Raw genomic sequence first — 21517 nt, forward strand, 5'->3', positions numbered from 1 at the left:
TCAAAAAACAAGCTCAAAATCGCATAATTGATATCCAAAAAATAATCTATGAGAGTTCGAAAATGCTGTTACTTCCTTAGATTTTCGAACTCCTAAATACTGAAAACACCATTGGATTCGTGAAGTAAAGCTCTTTCCGTAATGGTACTGATTGTAGCAATACTTCAAAGTTTCCCATGAAAAAATCGTGAAAATCTATTTATTTTGGGCCTTAAATTTTCGAGGTCACTTTTAAGTTCGAAAACGCTGTAACTCCTTCATTTTTTCGAATTTAGAAAATTTTAAAGCATTCCGCAGTTCGAAATTCGAACACGAATCGAAAAATAAACTAAATTCCTTCAAATTCAACATTTTATTTTTTTTGCAATTTTTTACCAAAGGGGGTAACCCACCAAAATTTTCAATTTTTAAAGCGAAAAAATTTTTTGAGTTGAGTATGCAGTATTGAAGTTTATGGCAAAAAACGAGATTTAGCGAAACTCCTGTTTTGTTTCCTCAAAAAACAAGCTCAAAATCGCATAATTGATATCCAAAAAATGCAAAAAAATAATCTATGTGAGTTCGAAAATGCTGTAACTTCCTTCGATTTTCGAACTCCTAAATACTGAAAACACCATTGGATTCGTGAAGTAAAGCTCTTTTTGTAATGATACTGATTGTAGCAATACTTGAAAGTTTCCCATGAAAAAATCGTAAAAATATAATAATTTTGGGCCTTAAATTTTCGAGGTCACTTTTAAGTTCGAAAACGCTGTAACTCCTTAATTTTTTCGAATTAAGAAAATTTTAAAGCATTCCGCAGTTCGAAATTCGAACACGAATCGAAAAATAAACTAAATTCCTTCAAATTAAACATTTAATTTTTTTTGCAATTTTTTACCAAAGGGGGTAACCCACCAAAATTTTCAATTTTTGAAGCGAAAAAATTTTTTGAGTTGAGTTTGCAGTTTTGAAGTTTATGGCAAAAAACGAGATTTAGCGAAACTCCTGTTTTGTTTCCTCAAAAAACAAGCTCAAAATCGCATAATTGATATCCAAAAAATAATCTATGAGAGTTCGAAAATGCTGTTACTTCCTTAGATTTTCGAACTCCTAAATACTGAAAACACCATTGGATTCGTGAAGTAAAGCTCTTTTTGTAATGATACTGATTGTAGCAATACTTGAAAGTTTCCCATGAAAAAATCGTAAAAATATAATAATTTTGGGCCTTAAATTTTCGAGGTCACTTTTAAGTTCGAAAACGCTGTTACTCCTTCATTTTTTCGAATTTAGAAAATTTTAAAGCATTCCGCAGTTCGAAATTCGAACACGAATCGAAAAATAAACTAAATTCCTTCAAATTAAACATTTTATTTTTTTTGCAATTTTTTACCAAAGGGGGTAACCCACCAAAATTTTCAATTTTTGAAGCGAAAAATTTTTTTGAGTTGAGTATGCAGTATTGAATTTTAAGGCAAAAAACGAGATTTACTGAAACTCCTGTTTTGTTTCCTCAAAAAACAAGCTCAAAATCGGATAATTGATATCCAAAAAATACAAAAAATAATCTATGTGAGTTCGAAAATGCTGTAACTTCTTTCGATTTTCGAACTGCTAAATACTGAAAACACCATTGGATTCGTGAAGTAAAGCCCTTTTCGTAATGGTACTGATTGTAGCGATACTTGAAAGTTTCCCATGAAAAAATCGTAAAAATCTATTTATTTTGGGCCTTAAATTTTCGAGGTCACTTTTAAGTTCGAAAACGCTATAACTCCTTCATTTTTTCGAATTTAGAAAATTTTAAAGCATTCCGCAGTTCGAAATTCGAACACGAATCGAAAAATAAACTAAATTCCTTCAAATTAAACATTTTATTTTTTTTCCAATTTTTTACCAAAGGGGGTAACCCACCAAAATTTTCAATTTTTGAAGCGAAAAATTTTTTTGAGTTGAGTATGCAGTATTGAAGTTTATGGCAAAAAACGAGATTTAGCGAAACTCCTGTTTTGTTTCCTCAAAAAACAAGCTCAAAATCGCATAATTGATATCCAAAAAATGCAAAAAAATAATCTATGTGAGTTCGAAAATACTGTAACTTCCTTCGATTTTCGAACTCCTAAATACTGAAAACACCATTGGATTCGTGAAGTAAAGCTCTTTTCGTAATGATACTGATTGTAGCAATACTTGAACGTTTTCCATGAAAAAATCGTAAAAATCTATTTATTTTTGGCCTTGAATTTTCGAGGTCACTTTTAAGTTCGAAAACGCTGTAACTCCTTCATTTTTTCGAATTTAGAAAATTTTAAAGCATTCCGCAGTTCGAAATTCGAACACGAATCGAAAAATAAACTAAATTCTTTCAAATTAAACATTTTATTTTTTTTGCAATTTTTTACCAAAGGGGGTAACCCACTAAAATTTTAAATTTTTGAAGCGAAAAAATTTTTTGAGTTGAGTATGCAGCATGGAAGTTTATGGCGAAAAATAAGATTTAGCGCAACTCCTGTTTTGTTTCCTCAAAAAACAAGCTCAAAATCGCATAATTGATATCCAAAAAATGCAAAAAAATAATCTATGTGAGTTCGAAAATGCTGTAACTTCCTTCGATTTTCGAACTCCTAAATACTGAAAACACCATTGGATTCGTGAAGTAAAGCTCTTTTCGTAATGGTACTGATTGTAGCAATACTTGAAAGTTTCCCATGAAAAAATCGTAAAAATTTATTTATTTTGAACCTTAAATTTTCGAGGTCACTTTTAAGTTCGAAAACGCTGTAACTCCTTCATTTTTTCGAATTTAGAAAATTTTAAATCATTCCGCAGTTCGAAATTCGAACACGAATCGAAAAATAAACTAAATTCCTTCAAATTAAACATTTAATTTTTTTTCCAATTTTTTACCAAAGGGGGTAACCCACCAAAATTTTCAATTTTTGAAGCGAAAAAATTTTTTGAGTTGAGTATGCAGTATTGAAGTTTATGGCGAAAAATAAGATTTAGCGCAACTCCTGTTTTGTTTCCTCAAAAAACAAGCTCAAAATCGCATAATTGATATCCAAAAAATGCAAAAAAATAATCTATGTGAGTTCGAAAATGTTGTAACTTCCTTCGATTTTCGAACTCCTAAATACTGAAAACACCATTGGATTCGTGAAGTAAAGCTCTTTTCGTAATGGTACTGATTGTAGCAATACTTCAAAGTTTCCCATGAAAAAATCGTAAAAATCTATTTATTTTTGGCCTTGAATTTTCGAGGTCACTTTTAAGTTCGAAAACGCTGTAACTCCTTCATTTTTTCGAATTTAGAAAATTTTAAAGCATTCCGCAGTTCGAAATTCGAACACGAATCGAAAAATGAACTAAATTCTTTCAAATTAAACATTTTATTTTTTTTGCAATATTTTACCAAAGGGGGTAACCCACCAAAAATTTCAATTTTTGAAGCGAAAAAATTTTTTGAGTTGAGTATGCAGTATTGATGTTTAAGGCAAAAAACGAGATTTAGCGCAACTCCTGTTTTGTTTCCTCAAAAAAACAAGCTCAAAATCGGATAATTGATATCCAAAAAAAGCAAAAAATAATCTATGTGAGTTCGAAAATGCTGTAACTTCCTTCGATTTTCGAACTCCTAAATACTGAAAACACCATTGGATTCGTGAAGTAAAGCCCTTTTCGTAATGGTACTGATTGTAGCGATACTTGAAAGTTTCCCATGAAAAAATCGTAAAAATCTATTTATTTTTGGCCTTGAATTTTCGAGGTCACTTTTAAGTTCGAAAACGCTATAACTCCTTCATTTTTTCGAATTTAGAAAATTTTAAAGCATTCCGCAGTTCGAAATTCGAACACGAATCGAAAAATAAACTAAATTCCTTCAAATTAAACATTTTATTTTTTTTGCAATTTTTTACCAAAGGGGGTAACCCACTAAAATTTTAAATTTTTGAAGCGAAAAAATTTTTTGAGTTGAGTATGCAGTATTGAAGTTTATGGCGAAAAATAAGATTTAGCGCAACTCCTGTTTTGTTTCCTCAAAAAACAAGCTCAAAATCGCATAATTGATATCCAAAAAATGCAAAAAAATAATCTATGTGAGTTCGAAAATGCTGTAACTTCCTTCGATTTTCGAACTCCTAAATACTGAAAACACCATTGGATTCGTGAAGTAAAGCTCTTTTCGTAATGGTACTGATTGTAGCAATACTTGAAAGTTTCCCATGAAAAAATCGTAAAAATTTATTTATTTTGAACCTTAAATTTTCGAGGTCACTTTTAAGTTCGAAAACGCTGTAACTCCTTCATTTTTTCGAATTTAGAAAATTTTAAATCATTCCGCAGTTCGAAATTCGAACACGAATCGAAAAATAAACTAAATTCCTTCAAATTAAACATTTAATTTTTTTTCCAATTTTTTACCAAAGGGGGTAACCCACCAAAATTTTCAATTTTTGAAGCGAAAAAATTTTTTGAGTTGAGTATGCAGTATTGAAGTTTATGGCGAAAAATAAGATTTAGCGCAACTCCTGTTTTGTTTCCTCAAAAAACAAGCTCAAAATCGCATAATTGATATCCAAAAAATGCAAAAAAATAATCTATGTGAGTTCGAAAATGCTGTAACTTCCTTCGATTTTCGAACTCCTAAATACTGAAAACACCATTGGATTCGTGAAGTAAAGCTCTTTTCGTAATGGTACTGATTGTAGCAATACTTCAAAGTTTCCCATGAAAAAATCGTAAAAATCTATTTATTTTTGGCCTTGAATTTTCGAGGTCACTTTTAAGTTCGAAAACGCTGTAACTCCTTCATTTTTTCGAATTTAGAAAATTTTAAAGCATTCCGCAGTTCGAAATTCGAACACGAATCGAAAAATGAACTAAATTCTTTCAAATTAAACATTTTATTTTTTTTGCAATATTTTACCAAAGGGGGTAACCCACCAAAAATTTCAATTTTTGAAGCGAAAAAATTTTTTGAGTTGAGTATGCAGTATTGATGTTTAAGGCAAAAAACGAGATTTAGCGAAACTCCTGTTTTGTTTCCTCAAAAAAACAAGCTCAAAATCGGATAATTGATATCCAAAAAAAGCAAAAAATAATCTATGTGAGTTCGAAAATGCTGTAACTTCCTTCGATTTTCGAACTCCTAAATACTGAAAACACCATTGGATTCGTGAAGTAAAGCTCTTTTCGTAATGGTACTGATTGTAGCAATACTTCAAAGTTTCCCATGAAAAAATCGTAAAAATCTATTTATTTTTGGCCTTGAATTTTCGAGGTCACTTTTAAGTTCGAAAACGCTGTAACTCCTTCATTTTTTCGAATTTAGAAAATTTTAAAGCATTCCGCAGTTCGAAATTCGAACACGAATCGAAAAATGAACTAAATTCTTTCAAATTAAACATTTTATTTTTTTTGCAATATTTTACCAAAGGGGGTAACCCACCAAAAATTTCAATTTTTGAAGCGAAAAAATTTTTTGAGTTGAGTATGCAGTATTGAAGTTTATGGCGTAAAACGAGATTTAGCGCAACTCCTGTTTTGTTTCCTCAAAAAACAAGCTCAAAATCGCATAATTGATATCCAAAAAATGCAATCCTTAGATTTTCGAACTCCTAAATACTGAAAACACCATTGGATTCGTGAAGTAAAGCTCTTTTCGTAATGGTACTGATTGTAGCAATACTTCAAAGTTTCCCATGAAAAAATCGTAAAAATCTATTTATTTTTGGCCTTGAATTTTCGAGGTCACTTTTAAGTTCGAAAACGCTGTAACTCCTTCATTTTTTCGAATTTAGAAAATTTTAAAGCATTCCGCAGTTCGAAATTCGAACACGAATCGAAAAATAAACTAAATTCCTTCAAATTAAACATTTTATTTTTTTGCAATTTTTTACCAAAGGGGGTAACCCACCAAATTTTCAATTTTTGAAGCGAAAAAATTTTTTGAGTTGAGTATGCAGTATTGAAGTTTAAGGCAAAAAACGAGATTTAGCGCAACTCCTGTTTTGTTTCCTCAAAAAACAAGCTCAAAATCTCTTAATTGGGTCCAAAAATACAAAAAAAATCTACGTGGATTTGAAATTGCTATTACTTCCTTTCATTTGCGAACTTCAAAATTTGGCCTGAATTATATTTTCCATAGAAAAACTGCAATTCATCCTAGCTCAATTAGATTTTCCACAGTAAGGCTTCCTTTCAGCCTGGCTGAATTGGATTTTCGACAGAAAAAGTACAATTCAGCTTGTCTGAATAAGGATTCCCAGAGAACAAATTTTCACCTTAAAGATATCTCCCATAAAAGTATCCCTTTGTACTTACTTTTTGGTATATTACAAAAACTATTTTGACTTTTGTTTTATTGTTCTTTGATACTTTATTCATCTACCTTTCATGGCAGTACCTTTCCTTTTGATTTTATAGCCAGCATTGGCTAAATTCTTTTTTGTTTTTGTAATTTTAGTTCTAATAATCTTTTTCAAACGGTTTCGTACTTCTTCGTAATTTTCAGCAGCAGCATCTTCCGATTTGTTATAAATAAAGAAGGAGGCACCATCTGCAATAAATGATGTCATGAAATGTAAATTTCTTATTTACCATACATTCAACCTACCTTTGAGGCGTTGATCATTTTTGGGTATGAAAAATGATTCAACAGCTATTTTTAATTTATTTTTGGTTTTCTTTGATGCTGCAATTTCATTGGAATTTCCTACGGAATTTTCTTGTTCCTCTTCGTGTGCCTCTGCCTCTGACTCAGAAGTCGAGTCATATGTAAACGGATTGGAATGCAATGCCTTTTCTAATTTGTTGCCTACCAAAATCTTCTCATTGCCCAGTTTTTTAAGTTGTTCATCACGCTCTTCTAGTTGATCATTTTTGCCAAACATACTCAATAAGCTGAAACCTTCACCTCTTGAACGCAGAGATTCTTGCAGGGTATCGGTGACCACATAGAAAACCTCTTTTGAAACTTCAGTAGCAATAGGGGTTTCATTATCTTGACTGTCGGTGGTCGTTTCTTTAACCTTTTTGTTGGATTTCTTTTGTTTGTTTTGCTCTTCCTTAGAACGTTCAAATTTCTGATGTTCCTCTTTTGAGGGGTCATAACGTAACATTTTCTTATTTTTATGTATTTTGTCTGAACTTTTCAAAGTATCTAATTTAGTGCCCACTACTTGTTCCAATATATTCATTTGCCATTGTCTCTCATCAGTTTCTTGGTCATTTTTTCCTTTTATTTGATTGTCATGCTGACCCTCTTCCTCCTCATCTTCCTCATCGTCGTCTTCTACAAACTTGGCATCAATACGAAAACGAGGATCTAAACTTTGTTTTGCTTGCATTTGTACAAGTTTATCGCCTTTCCTGCCCACAGGCAAGTCTTTGAATTGAATATTGTCATTGTCCCCATCCTCATCTTCAGAGCCAAAAATATTGGTCTGGGACTTCTTTGTGTGGGCTTGCTGTTGTAACGGCTCTTCTGGATCACTTTCTGCATCACTAAATTTGATTTTTTTCGATTTCTTGTTTGAATCCTACAATGAACATGGAAATTTTACACATCTTTTCTCCATAAGCATTATCATCATACCATTCCCTGCAAGGCCTCTTGTATAGCTGTTTTCTGCTGCTGATATTGGTTCTTCATTTTATTTAGAGACTCCTTACGCTTTTGATCGGCACTCATCGATTTGTCATCCAGCTGGCTCTTAGTCTTCTTTTTTATTTCAATGACATGAATGGGCTGCACATCTTGACTTTGTATGACTATTTTACCATTGTGCAAGGAATTGGCTGCACGTTTTTTGGTAATCATCAATTCAGCAGCCACTTCATCTTCATCTAGGTCGGCATCGATATCAAAGGTTCTACGCTTATTCTGTTTAGGGACTCTCAATAACTCTGATTCTTCGCCTTCAGGCTTTCTCACCAATGTCTGTGATCCATCGCTTGCCGCCTTGGCCTCTTCGCGTTCCCGTTTCAGACGCTCCAAAAAGGATTCTTTAGCCAGTGATACCTTGATTTGCTGGCCATTAATCTTTTGCCAATTAAGATCCCTTAAACCTTTTCAATGGGTAAAAAAATCACATTAAAGAATCTATTCTTTAAATAATTTTACTTACAATAATTGGCATCGTCGGCTCCAATGTTTAGTGTTACAAAGGCTATGACCTTCACATCATTTGGATCAACTAGATTATCTTTAGTCTTCAACTCAATATTTCTAATTTCTCCATAATCCTGAAAAAGATTGCGCAAATCTCTATCTTTGGTATTGGCCGGTAGGTTAGCCACGAAAAATCTTGATGTTTCCATTTATTAAATAGATTTGGTGTTTAATTTATCCCACCAAATATATTCTTGTAATTTTGTCCACGTTTTTTCAATTTCTGTTTTGATTTTTATTTTCTACATCATTCCCATGGGAGTGATAACATTGAATTCTGACAAAATCAGCTGTTTAGACGGCGAAGACAGCACCGAAAATCAAACTAATTAAATGGGACCAAGACACGGACTGTTTCATTTTTGGACAACCCATGCATTCCCAGGATTAACTGAATAAGGTTAAGCCAATCAATCAGACGACATACATTTTTTTTTTTCAGTTCTTGGCATTGAGGATGTCAATATGTTCTCTTTCTCCTATCCACCATATGTTTTCGCAAGTGACCTTATACCGTGTTCTCACTAAAGCCCAAATCCACTTGATTTGAGATAATCTACAAAACCCATTTCCACTAAGATTAATGCGGTTTTTATTAGTCAACAGTGACGTTTGTGACAGCGTTTTTATTGTGAAAAGCAAAAATCCTTATAATAACCGGTATTTAATGCAAACGCAGTGTTGCATTTGAATTTGGAGGGAGATTAGCTGCAAATCTTCTCAATAAGTAGATTTGCTCACATTGAAAATAAATGGGAAACCTCGTTGCAAAACACGAGATTTCCGAACTCCTGTCGGAAATCTTGATTTGCTCCAAGTGGAAACATGGTCAAACCTATGGTCTAAATCCTGCAAGAATTGGATTTATTTTTGTATGGTTAAACCTGCAAAAAAACTCAGGATTTAGCAATTAAATCTCGAAAAGACCATGAATCGGGATTTAGTGACCAATGAAAACATACTTTTACATACTATCTTTTGCGCATTGCTTTTGTGGGATTTGTTTTTGCGAAATTTGTTCGAGATTACTTTTTTAGATAATAGATTTTGAAGGAAAAGCTTTATGATTTCATTCAGTGGGACATTTCCCCATAACTTATAAAGCTATTATACAATAATAGTAGTATTATGTTGTCATTGAGATTTTTGTAGTGTTTTAAAAAAGTAATCGCCAGAAACATGTGTTTTCATCTGTGAAAATAACAATACTAGCGATTACCGAAAAAATATAACAGCTCTGTTCTCCCAAATTCAAGGCTAAGTGGTAACTCCCTCTTACCAACTATCGATAATTGCAAGCATGCAAAATATCGAAGGTAATCGATAGAAGCCAATTTAAATCGATATAATTATGATAGGGCATTTATTAGAATCGATTAAAATCGAAATCGATTCACTAGAAATATTCACATTAAATTCACATTAAATTAATACTTACAAAAAAAATAAAAGTACAGTGTTTTACACAAGGTGTTTTGTCTGATTAACAAAAATATTGTACATTTTTTCACACAGAAACGGCAATATAAATTATAGTGAATCCACCTTTGAGAGACAAAAGGCAGCAGCAAAAATTGAAAGTGAAAAAATTGCAGTTGACATCAAAGAGCAGCGATCAAAATGGCCGAAGGTGGAAATCGAAGAATTTTGGTTAATGTAAAAACACCAAAAGAAAAGAAAATGATTGAGGTGGACGAAGATTCTGGAATAAAGGATGTAAGTCCACATAATGATGTAAAAATGTGCAGATATTACGAAATTCTAAGAAAGGCCTCTATGATCGGCAATGGTGTTAGTAGTTATTGGATGTGGTTTGGTGTGGGGTGGGGTGGCGCGCAGTGGTATAAGCGGAGCAGCGGAAAACGGAATTTGTAATGAATTTAATATGTAGATTGTGAATGGGTCCGTCGCTGGTCGATTGAAAGTCGGAAGGGATGGTGGGGGGGTTATGAGGTGTAGTAGGCAATGGTGACTGAAAAAGGTGGCGGTAAACATTGCGTGTCAAAGTACAGTGCATTCACCGTCACTGGTCTTTATGATGAGAATGCAAAACAATTTTTTTTTATTATTTTTCTGTAATTTTCACCTGTCATTTGTCTTGCTTAGATTTCGGCTTGACATGTTTTGTTTCTCTTAACGTATGCTCTAGCTGAGCAAAAGCAAAATTAAAAAGCATTAAAGTGGTGACCCAGAAAGTAACAATCTGCAACATAACATGACGTGTTCTTGCAAAATGTCAATGTCAGAATAAAACCTGCTTTACTGACCTTAACGAAATACCTATCTACCACCCAATTGTTTAACCACACATCTCTTACGCATGTATTAATATATTAATTTATTTACCTAAACAAAACATCATACCGTTCAATATTCTTCCTCTTTCTTATCATGTTTTTGTCTTACCTTTAGTTCAAGGCCTTGGTGGCTGAAAAATTTGAAGCCGAACCGGAACAGCTGGTTTTGATTTTTGCCGGCAAAATAATGAAGGATACCGACACTCTGCAAACACACCACATCAAGGATGGCCTTACAGTACATTTGGTTATCAAGGCCAAAACTCGCAGCGGCGAACCGGCACAACGTGCTCCAGCCGATGTGCGCCAGACCCCATTTGGCCTCAACACTTTGGGTGGTCTCTCCGGTATGGAGGCCTTGGGTGCTGGCTCCGGTTCCTTCATGGATTTGCAGGCCCGCATGCAAAGTGAGCTCATGAACAATGGCGATATGTTGCGCACCATGTTGGATAATCCCATGGTGCAACAAATGATGAATAATCCCGATGTTATGCGTCAGTTGATCACCTCAAATCCCCAAATGCAAGATTTAATGCAACGCAATCCTGAAATATCTCATATGTTGAATAATCCAGAGTTATTGCGTCAAACTATGGAATTGGCCAGGAATCCTTCTATGTTGCAAGAATTAATGCGCTCCCATGATCGTGCTCTTTCAAATTTGGAATCGGTACCAGGTGGTTATAATGCTTTGCAGCGTATTTATCGCGACATACAAGAGCCAATGATGAATGCTGCTACCGAGTCATTGTCACGCAATCCTTTTGCAGGTCTTGTGGACAATGGAAGTGGTGTGTTTTTACTGTTATTAGACTCCAAATCATTTCGTCATTATGTCTTTTTTTTTTTTTTGTTCATTTTACAGGCAACAATCCACAAATGGGAACCGAAAATCGTGAACCCTTGCCAAATCCATGGGGTGGACGTGGCAATGCCTCGGGCACTGGTTCTGGCACCACTGCTAACCCAGACTTGCCACCTCGCGGTGTCCTCAATACGCCAGCTATGCAAAGTCTTTTGCAACAAATGTCTGAGAATCCCTCACTTATGCAAAATCTATTGAATGCACCCTACACTCGTTCGATGTTTGAAGCTATGAACCAGGATCCCGATATGGCTGCACGCCTACTGAGCACCAGTCCCCTGTTGGCCAATAATCCTCAATTGCAGGAACAAGTACGCCAAATGATGCCACAGTTTATGGCACAAATGCAAAATCCCGAAGTCATGAATATGCTATCAAATCCCGAGGCCATTAATGCCATCATGCAAATACAACAGGGCATGGAACAACTTAGGTCGGCTGCACCCGGTTTGGTGGGCTCTTTGGGTGTACCGCCAGCACCACCAGGCAACACCAATACAGACACAAACACCACAAATACCACAACCAATACAACAGCATCTGACAGTCGGCCAGCCACAGCACCAGGTGGTGGTCCCAATGCACAGCTTTTCAATGATTTTATGACTCGCATGTTGAATGGTATGTCGACAACCGCCGATAACACTCAGCCGCCTGAAGTGCGTTATCAATCACAATTGGAACAATTGGCCGCCATGGGCTTTGTTAATCGTGAAGCAAATTTGCAAGGTATGTAATTTGTTTAGTCAAAAGCACAAATGTTCAATAATAAGTAGATGTGTCTTCCCGACTCTTCTAAATGCGCTGGGTGCAAAGATTACAAATAAACAAAGAGAATTAAGAGAAGAGAGAATTTTGAGAGTACTTTGAATGAGCAACGACAGTGATTTTGCAATTTTTTAATCGACTGTCTGTCGTCACATTTTTTTCAATTAAACAATTTTATTTTAATATTAGATCCTTTTTGTTATTTTATTGTGTTTTTAATAGTTTTAATGTTCACTCATTTCCTCTTTTTCTCTCTTGAGACGACTATTAGCAAAGAAACAAATGAAAACGTCAGCCATTTCTAATCGTTGCACCTAAAAGATATTTTTGGGGAGAGCTAAGTATCATCCATAAGAATCTTCTGTTTCACGATAGCAACAGGGCAATCGAACGCAATCTCGAAAAATCGTGTCGCTACTGGTCCATAGACAATGGACTCATATACAGTGCAAGAGAGTAGATGACTCGTTGTACGCACCAAAAAAAATGGCTATGAGTTGCAACGAATAGAAATCTGAAGTTTTCTCTTACTACTTTCTTTAGAAAAAGAGAAGAAGAAAATGTGAACACAAAAACATTGAAAATCCAAGCAAATAAACAAAAAAAAAATTAACAGCAAAGCGTAAACATGTTTTATAGGTTAGGTTGAAAAGAGGCTGCGGATATAAATACGCCCCATGCCACAATGGACATACACCTAAGCCAGTAATTGATTGTTGTGTGCTCTAAATACTAAAAAGTAACCTTGTTAATGTAAATCTATACCACACCTCTAAGTTGGTTCAGGTCGGGTATAGTGTCCCAACCTAAATACGGGTGTCCGTTAGCCGCGAAAGCCAAGTTATTGACGGCTCTCCCTTTTGGCCTTCACTGCCAAATCGTCTGCTCTTTCATTTCCCCTTACTCCGCTATGACCCGGCAACCAAACGATGCGATTAGAGCCATTCTCAGAGAATGGGTTAACCACCTTCTTACACTCCAAGACTGTTCGTGACTTTACCGACCTGGTATTGCCCTGATGGCGAGTTTTCTGTCCGCAAAGATATTCACACTCGACGTTCTCGCGTGAACACCACACCACCTCACACATTCTTGTCAAGCTCATAAAGGCTGATTTTTTAAGAGTTATAGGAAAAAAACACATAAATTTCAGAAAAATGCAAAAAAAAACGGTATTTGAATCGAAAGTACGGTCCATATAACTTAATGTTTGAAGATTATTTGATGCATATGTTTTCTTGTGACTGCGCCGCAAATGGTCCATCCGTTAATCCAATTTTGGCATACTCTTATCAACATTTCGGACGGTATCTCACGAATAAATGGTTCAATGTCGCTTCCAAAAATAGTCTAAAGGTTAAATCACACGATCTAACAGCCAATTGACCGGTTCCGAGCGTGAAATAAAATGTTCACCGAACACGACTCTCAATAAGTCCATTGTTATGCGTGCTGTGTGGCATGTGGCACCGTTTTGTTGAAAGAAACCATATGTCACGCAAGTCAAGCTTTTGCATTTGGGTTGGATATCATCTCACGGTAGCGCTCATCATTCACAGTTACGTTAAGATTCGCATCATCTTTGAAGAAGTAAGGTCCAATGATGGCATCAACCCATAAACCGCACCAAACTGACTTTTTCTGGATGCATTGGTTGCTCTTGCAATGCTTCTGGCTGATCTTCACTACAAAATCCACAATTCTGCTTATTTATGTACCCATTGAGTCCTTGGTTACAATTGGGACATACATCTTGCACGTCGCCATCAATCCTTGCTCTGTAGGAGTTGAGAAGACTGCATCTGCCAGAACGTAATTGAGTCAGAACTACTGTGGTTTGCAGGGAGAGGTCAATTTCTTCAGGTGCAAGGTCGTTCTCCAAGGACTACATTAACCCGGTAGCCATTTACCGTGCATCCGTGTCTGCAAGAATGTTGTCTATACCTGCTTGATATGCCGCTTGATCTAGAGGTTCTCTTTTTTAGCGTTGAACCTCACGCTCTAGATCATGTAGATCTACCTTAAGGCTTCTGGGCGGTGGATATCTATCCACAAGATGATGATTTGGATGGTCTCTGCGATAACAGCCCAAAAGGTATTGCTTAGACAGCATGTAGTTATGTCTTCGCGCTGTTAGGATCTTTGTCTCCTGATGGAGGTGGTCCACATGAGAACCGAGGAGTTCGGAGGCCGGCATTCTGACAGATCTGAATATTATTCCACTGCGTGCCACAAAGCTGACAAGACCACACTGGCGCTGCATTACTTACCATAGACCGGCCAATTGCTTTGTACGTGGTCAACAGGGTTTCCTCATCTGCGCCCAAGTGCTGCCGGCAAGTGACTTGTTGTTGACCTTATTTCTACTTTTGACTTTATCGCAAATTTCTGTAGCATGTGGGGAGAATGTGCAAGAGCTGTCTAATGTCAAGTATTTCGGGACATTTGATGGTCGGAACCAATTCTCCATCGAGCATCACAGTCAGCTCGGTTGTTGTTATTGTTGTAGCAGTGTATTGTACACTGAGGCGGCAGCCCTTGCCGATGAAGGAATCCATCGGGTCTATGCGGTACATATAAACAGCTGCCATGGGATTGTTAGGTCGGTATTCACCTCACGCGTATTTGTAGTGGACAATGTGGCTTGCAGCGAAATGAGGCAAGTTCGTTAAGGTAGACGTTCAACCTATCGCAGATGTCAACAATGGGTGAGGGGCCTGATGCCATCTGGAGGGGGTGGAATGGAGGATAGGTAGAGGACAAACAATGCTGGAGATATTACTCCGCCTTGGGAAACTCTCTGATCTACTCTACGGTGCTTCGACTTCATATGCCTAAATTCCACAAATGACTGACGACCCAGCGTTTCAGCTCTGGCTGGAGGGACGTGTTGGCGATGTCCTCAAAAAGTTTGCCTTCGATGGGTCCAGTGGCACGAGGACCGTCCTATCACATGGCCTGGGCTGATTGAGGCCACGGCAAATATGTGCGTCGATGGCATGCAAAGCAGTTGTTGTGCTATGCAGTCTTCGAGATCCATTTCTAAGCTCGGCGAATGAAAATTCCCCTATGAGCCTCGGGAGGAATAATGCCTCAAGCGTCTTTGCTACTGGTGGGAGAAGGGAGATTGCTCTGTATGACTCCCCCAAACTCGGGTCCTCTCCAGGCTTCAGTAGCGGAACCATTCAGCTCATTTTCCAGACATCGGAAACTATAAGAGCGTTCAAAGACAGGTTGAGGGCAGTAGTAAGGTACTCAGCTCCAGGAAAATCCAGATTCTTCAACATCAATGTAGAGATTCCTTGGATGATTTGTAACTTCGCCCACGGTAAATTGTGATGGCTGTCCATCGGCTCGAAGACTACGAATACGGCGAATGGCTCTCCTCCTTGCCCGGTCACTTTTGGGATGCACAATTAATTGACGTTGCACAATCTGGCGCTTCTCTTCGAATCAGTCGCCAAACGTGACTGAGGTCCTGTCATCCCGTCTACAGGGGTTCGAGAGTGACTTAACCGTAGACCACAACTTGCCTAAAACGGTGCCTAAGTTAGATTGCTCCAAGTATTCCAGCCACAAATTCTGCCTATGTTCGTTGACTACCCTGTTCCAGTTTCAGCTCGCTGATTCTAGGGTTAGTGGGGTCCTTACAATGACAATGTTTGACAGTGAAACAAAACAATAAACTTTCGTGAGCTGTTTAAACCAATGTTGCTTAAAAGATAATAGCTAAAAAATCACCCTTTTATAAATAAGCAAGCTCGTAACGATCCATAGAACCGATCGCCGCGGGATCGTTATAGCGTTTGATTATTTAAAGGTGCCAATAACTCGCCTTGCCATATCGGACATCATAGGCACGCAGTATTGAAGCAAGAGCCGGCGCCGTGGGGCCCCTCTCCACTCGATGCCGCTGATTGTCCGCGACTGCAATTAAAGTTACTACGTATGTTACAGCTGTTGAACGACTGTTATCGCCTTGCCATATCGGACATCATAGGCACGCAGTATTGAAGCAAGAGCCGGCGCCGAGGAGCCCCTCTCCACTCGATGCCGCTGATTGTCCGCGACTGCAATTAAAGTTACTACGTATGGGGCATTCCACAACCGGTGGACGCACGCGGCAGCTTCCGGCCAAGCTTCTCGTGATAACGATTAACACCACATAGATCAGAGCTCAAAGCCCGTGTGGTGCTCACAATTATCCGGTGTAGGCTATTGTTATATATTGGGTTGCCCAAAAAGTAATTGCGGATTTTCTAAAAGAAAGTAAATGCATTTTTAATAAAACTTAGAATAAACTTTAATCAAATATACTTTTTTTACACTTTTTTTTCTAAAGCAAGCTAAAAGTAACAGCTGATAACTGACAGAAGAAACAATGCAATTACAGAGTCACAAGCTGTGAAAAAATTTGTCAACGCCGACTATATGAAAAATCCGCAATTACTTTTTGGGCAAACCAATATATAAGGCTTTGCTTGACTTTTAAAGTTTCCCTTCTTGCGTACTATCTAAGGGCTATATGAGCCTTTAGATAGTGTTTTTCTTTTATTAATTTTTTATTAATTTTTAAAATTTTTCTATATTGCAGCATTGATTGCCACTTTCGGAGATATAAATGCAGCTGTTGAACGACTGTTATCGCTAAATCAATTGTCCTTAAGTTAACAAACCTAAACCCCCTGCCTCCTCCCCTTGTGTACGTCAGCGTTTTTCTTCATTCTTATTTTATAAATATAACTAACTATATACATATATATATATATATATACAACTATATACTATATAAAAAAACAACAACAGAGAGAGAAACAAAAAATCACACAACATATAAACAAAACAAAATAATTATACTTGGCTTGGATTGAGGTTGAACTCTAATTTAAAGAAACAAATTTCCAACAAAATACATAGCTCAACAGAATAAAGACAACAACACCACTAATCGACGAAAATGTTGAAAATTTGAAAACCCTTAAAGCAAAAAAAAAAAAATATATTGTATAATTTTAGTTGCAGGCACGCGGTCCCATTTTTTGGGGAATTATTTCAAGGAGGGGTACCATAGAAAAACTAAAGTTTGGAATTTTTGCTTTGCTTGTTGGTATGAATTTTACTAATCTAATTTAAGTATCGGGTATTGATGTTTAGTTTATAATCACACCCACACACCCATAAGAGGGTATGTAAGTATATCGATATTTTCCATCGATCGATTCAAATAGGTCCACATAACCAAAACCAATCCCTTAAAATATAGTACATGCTAAGTTGTGTTGTATAATTTATGATCCCGATGCCCCCCTACGCCCTCACACACTTCAAACCTTAGGAAGAAGAAGCTATATGTATTCGCCTAAACTATTCCAAAAACAATTTGATTGTTAAGTGCATACTATATATCCCCCTGTATAATCATAAAAACAGAATAATTTTCTAAAATAAAAACAACAGAAAAAACTGTTTTTCAGTTAAAAAAAAAAGAAAACCCTAAATGGAACTATTACACCAGACATTTTATTGTCATTTAATGTAATTTTCTTATTTCGATGTTTATTATTTAAAACAGAAAAACAAAAACAAAAACTTCATATATGAATTGTTCTACTCTATATATATATATTATATTGTATTTACATAAAAATATGATTTAATTGCTTGAGCAAAACAAATAACTAAAATTTTGTGTTGGCCCCCATCCCCTCAGTTTGCTGTTTTTTTTTTTTTTAAATTTGGTTTTTTTATTGTCGAGAGCAGTTTTTGGTCTGGAGCTCTGCTGCTTTTTGTATGACTTAGAAATGAGAGAAAACAAAACAAAACAAAAAAACTACACTCAAAAGCAGTTGCAAATTTGTATTGTACATAGGCATAACTATAACAAATCGGTATAAAACAATAGAGCAAAAATACTTTTATTTACTATAACAAAATATTTAGAAATTTGTGTAGACAACAGACAAGAAGTCAGACAAACATACCTACATACATGGATGGTGCCACCTGCGTTGCATAATGGAAAACATTGAGAAAAAAAAAGAGCCAGATTCACAAACAGAAAAAAGGATTAACTGAAAAATTCATTATAAGTTTAAATATAACGGGATACAAATAAAGTTTGTTCTTTATTTTTAAATTTAAAGAAACATCGTTTGTTTTTCTTCAAACCCAGGTGAGTTAAAAGTAGAAGGCCGATATATATGGAAATAGTTGACCCGGGCCGGCTGCGCTGCGCCTTCTTTTACTTTATATGGAACAAAAGTTTCCTTGGAATATTTATTTTCGACAATTAAAAAGCTTTTAGTGAAATACCATGCTACGAATATAGTATATCGCTTGACTAATTGTTTAACAATATAATTGTTTAACAATATAAGTGCCTTTGTCCGAATCCCATATGATCTTAATTGGTTTACGAATTTTAGTTTGGATGTAAGGTGTACTTCATTCTTAAAATACTTTATTTCAGCCCGCTACTCTCATGATATCTTATTTAGGGGTGTTTTCGGGGATGAGGAGGTCCCCCAGGTACTTGGCCCTGAAAAAATATCAGTATCATGCTCTTCTTTCAGAAACCATTTATTTAAACCCCATGATGTCATTGGCTTAGGGGAGTTTACAGGATGAGGCGTCCCCCAAAACACATGGCCCAAAATAGGTTATCAAATTCGTTTTCTAATCTTAAATACCACATATTGGCATGGTCGAAAAATTTTTACCCTTTGGGGGTGTTTTGGGGAAGCGGCGATGCCCTAAATTTAGATATCAAATTCGTATTCTACTCCCAAATACCTTTATTTGAGCCCCATTTTGCGATGGTCACTACAAAATTGCTGCTTGTGGGGTATTTTGGGAAAGGGGTTGACCCCCAGAAAATTGGTCCCGAAAGTGGGTATCAGTTCTTGCTCTATCCCCCAATCTCCAAATCGACATGGTCGGTAAATATGCCCGATTTAGGGATGTTTTGGGGATTGGGGTGGTCCCCCAAACACTAAGCCCGGGAAATATATCAGCAACGTGCTCTATTCTCATATATCTATATATCATTTATTTTAACCTCATATTGCCATTGGCCTCAAAATTGGATATCAAATTCGTTTTCAAATCTCAATTAAACTCCTTATTGCAAAACTCAGCAAATATGTCCGGTTTGGGTGTTGGCCCTAAAAAATACAAATATTTAGTTCCACTCTCTTTACGACCCAAATTGTCTTGGTGAGCAAATACGGCCTATTTGGGGGTTGTGGTTATGGTGGTGGTCCCTAATGTTAATATCAGATACGTGGTCTAATCCCAAATACCTTTAATTTGAGCCCCATATTTCCATAATAGGCAAACATGACCGGCTTGGGGGTGTTTTGGGGATGGGCGACCACTCAGTGAGTTGGCCTTGAAACTATATATATCGGATTCGTGTTCTACTCTAAAAACCCTCTTATTTGAGCCTCATATTGCAAGAGTCAGAAAATACTTACTATTTGGGTGGTGTTGTGGGGGAGGGGTGGCCCCATAGACACTTTTTCGCAAATATTGATATCAGATTCGTGCTTTACTCCCAGAGACCTTTCATTTGCGCCCCATATGGCTATGGTCGTAAATTCGTCCTCTTTGGGGAATGTTTTTGGGGAGAGGCGTCTCATATTTGGATATCAGATTCTAATTCTACACTCAAATACCTTTTATTTAAGCCCCATATTCCCATGGTCAGTAAATAAGTCCTGTTTGGGGGGTGGTTTTGGGAAAAAGGTGGACCCCCAGAAACGTGGTCCCCATTTGGATATCAGATTCGTATTCTATTCGCAAATAAATTTCATTTGAGTCTCATATTGCCATGGTCGGTAAATATGTCCGATTTAGGGGTGTTTTGGGGGTTGGGTGGTCCCCCTAGCACTTGGTTCGACAATTGGGTATCAGATACGTTTTCTTATCCTAAATACCTCTTCATTTATAAAAACTTGTACTTGTATGGCCGCAGTAACTACAATTTCGAACCGATTTGCACAAAATATGGCAAATATCGTTTTGTTGCTGGTCTTAATATATCTACAAGATTTCATCAAAATCGGTTCAGATTTATATATAGCTCCCATATATGTATCGCCCGATTTCCGCTAAAATGGCCGTAGTAATAACAATTTTCAACTTATCTGCACGAAACTTGACACGGATTGTTTTGTTACTGATCTTAACATATCTGCAAGATTTCATCAAAATCGGTTCAGATTTGGATATAGCTCTCATATGTATGTATCGTCCGATTTGCACTTAAATGGCCGTAGTTACTACAATTTTCAACCAATTTGCACAAGTTTTCTATGAAAAAAAAACGTCAAAATCGATTTATTTTGGGCCTAAAATTTTCAAAATCGCTTTTAAAGTTCGAAAACGCTGTAACTCCTTCATTTTTTCGAATTTAAAAAATTTTAAGGCACTCCGAAGGCATTTGGAAATTCGAAGAGGAATCGTAAAATAAACAAAATTCGTTAAAATTTAACATTTTATTTTTTTTGCATTTTTTTACCAAAGGGGTAACCCACCAAAATTTTCAATTTTTGAAGCGAAAAAATTTTTTGAGTTGAGTATGCAGCATTGAAGTTTATGGCGTAAAACGAGATTTAGCGCAATTCCTGTTTTGTTTCCTTAAAAAAACAAGCTCAAAATCGCATAATTGATATCCAAAAAATTCAAAAATCTTATCTACGTGAGTTCGAAAATGCTGTAACTTCCTTAGATTTTCGAACTCCTAAATACTGAAAACACCATTGGCTTCGTGAAGTAAAGCTCTTTCCGTAATGGCGCTGATTGTAGCAATACTTGAAAGTTTCCCATGAAAAAATCGTAAAAATTAAATTTTCGAGGCCACTTTTAAGTTCGAAAACGCTGTAACTCCTTCATTTTTTCGAATTTAGAAAATTTTAAAGCATTCCGCAGTTCTAAATTCGAACACGAATCGAAAAATAATATAAATTCCTTTAAATTTAACATTTTTTTTTTTGCAATTTTTTACCAAAGGGGGTAACCCATCAAAATTATAAATTTTTGATGCGAAAAATTTTTTAAGTTGAGTATGCAGCATTGAAGTTTATGGCGAAAAACGAGATTTAGCGCAACTCCTGTTTTGTTTCCTCAAAAAAAACGAGTTCAAAATCGCATAATTGATATCCAAAAAATGCAAAAAAATAATCTATGTGAGTTCGAAAATGCTGTTACTTCCTTAGATTTTCGAACTCCGAAATATTGAAAACTCCATTGGATTTGTGAAGCTCTTTTCGCAATGGTGCTGATAGTAGCAATACTTGAAAGTTTCCCATGAAAAAACCGTAAAAATCTAATTATTTTGGGCCTTAAATTTTCGAGGTCACTTTTAAGTTCGAAAACGCTGTAACTCCTTCATTTTTTTGAATTTAGAAAATTTTAAAGCATTCAGCAGTT

General features: G+C 36.1%; 2 protein-coding genes across 2 annotated transcripts; one reads left to right on the forward strand and one right to left on the reverse strand.

Moving 5' to 3' along the window:
- Positions 1-6336: 6336 nt before the first annotated feature.
- Positions 6337-8391, reverse strand: LOC106087896 (probable RNA-binding protein CG14230). The gene is made up of 4 exons (XM_013253093.2): positions 8112-8391; positions 7580-8052; positions 6599-7523; positions 6337-6541 (listed from the first exon to the last, which is right to left on the reverse strand). Exons 1-4 carry the CDS (start codon positions 8302-8304, stop codon positions 6366-6368), a joined length of 1767 nt encoding a protein of 588 aa, XP_013108547.1. The 5' UTR covers positions 8305-8391; the 3' UTR covers positions 6337-6365.
- Positions 8392-9523: 1132 nt separating this feature from the next.
- LOC106087917 (ubiquilin-1) lies at positions 9524-18231 on the forward strand. The gene is made up of 5 exons (XM_013253132.2): positions 9524-9606; positions 9671-9871; positions 10568-11243; positions 11318-12046; positions 16680-18231. Exons 2-5 carry the CDS (start codon positions 9776-9778, stop codon positions 16754-16756), a joined length of 1578 nt encoding a protein of 525 aa, XP_013108586.1. The 5' UTR covers positions 9524-9606; positions 9671-9775; the 3' UTR covers positions 16757-18231.
- The last annotated feature ends 3286 nt before the right edge of the window (positions 18232-21517 follow it).

Source organism: Stomoxys calcitrans, chromosome 4 (assembly GCF_963082655.1).
Source record: "Stomoxys calcitrans chromosome 4, idStoCalc2.1, whole genome shotgun sequence".
NCBI lineage: Eukaryota > Metazoa > Arthropoda > Insecta > Diptera > Muscidae > Stomoxys > Stomoxys calcitrans.

What these genes read in the sequence shown, in the direction of transcription:
- LOC106087896 (XM_013253093.2), bottom strand. Translation starts at nt 8,304, where the DNA reads ATGGAAACATCAAGATTTTTCGTGGCTAACCTACCGGCCAATACCAAA. An exon ending in AGCCGACGATGCCAATTATT is followed by an intron (nt 8,053 to 8,111) that starts GTAAGTAAAATT and finishes CCCATTGAAAAG; the next exon opens with GTTTAAGGGATCTTAATTGG. An exon ending in AAATGATCAACGCCTCAAAG is followed by an intron (nt 6,542 to 6,598) that starts GTAGGTTGAATG and finishes CATTTATTGCAG; the next exon opens with ATGGTGCCTCCTTCTTTATT.
- LOC106087917 (XM_013253132.2), top strand. Translation starts at nt 9,776, where the DNA reads ATGGCCGAAGGTGGAAATCGAAGAATTTTGGTTAATGTAAAAACACCA. An exon ending in TCTTGTGGACAATGGAAGTG is followed by an intron (nt 11,244 to 11,317) that starts GTGTGTTTTTAC and finishes TTCATTTTACAG; the next exon opens with GCAACAATCCACAAATGGGA. An exon ending in TCGTGAAGCAAATTTGCAAG is followed by an intron (nt 12,047 to 16,679) that starts GTATGTAATTTG and finishes TCTATATTGCAG; the next exon opens with CATTGATTGCCACTTTCGGA.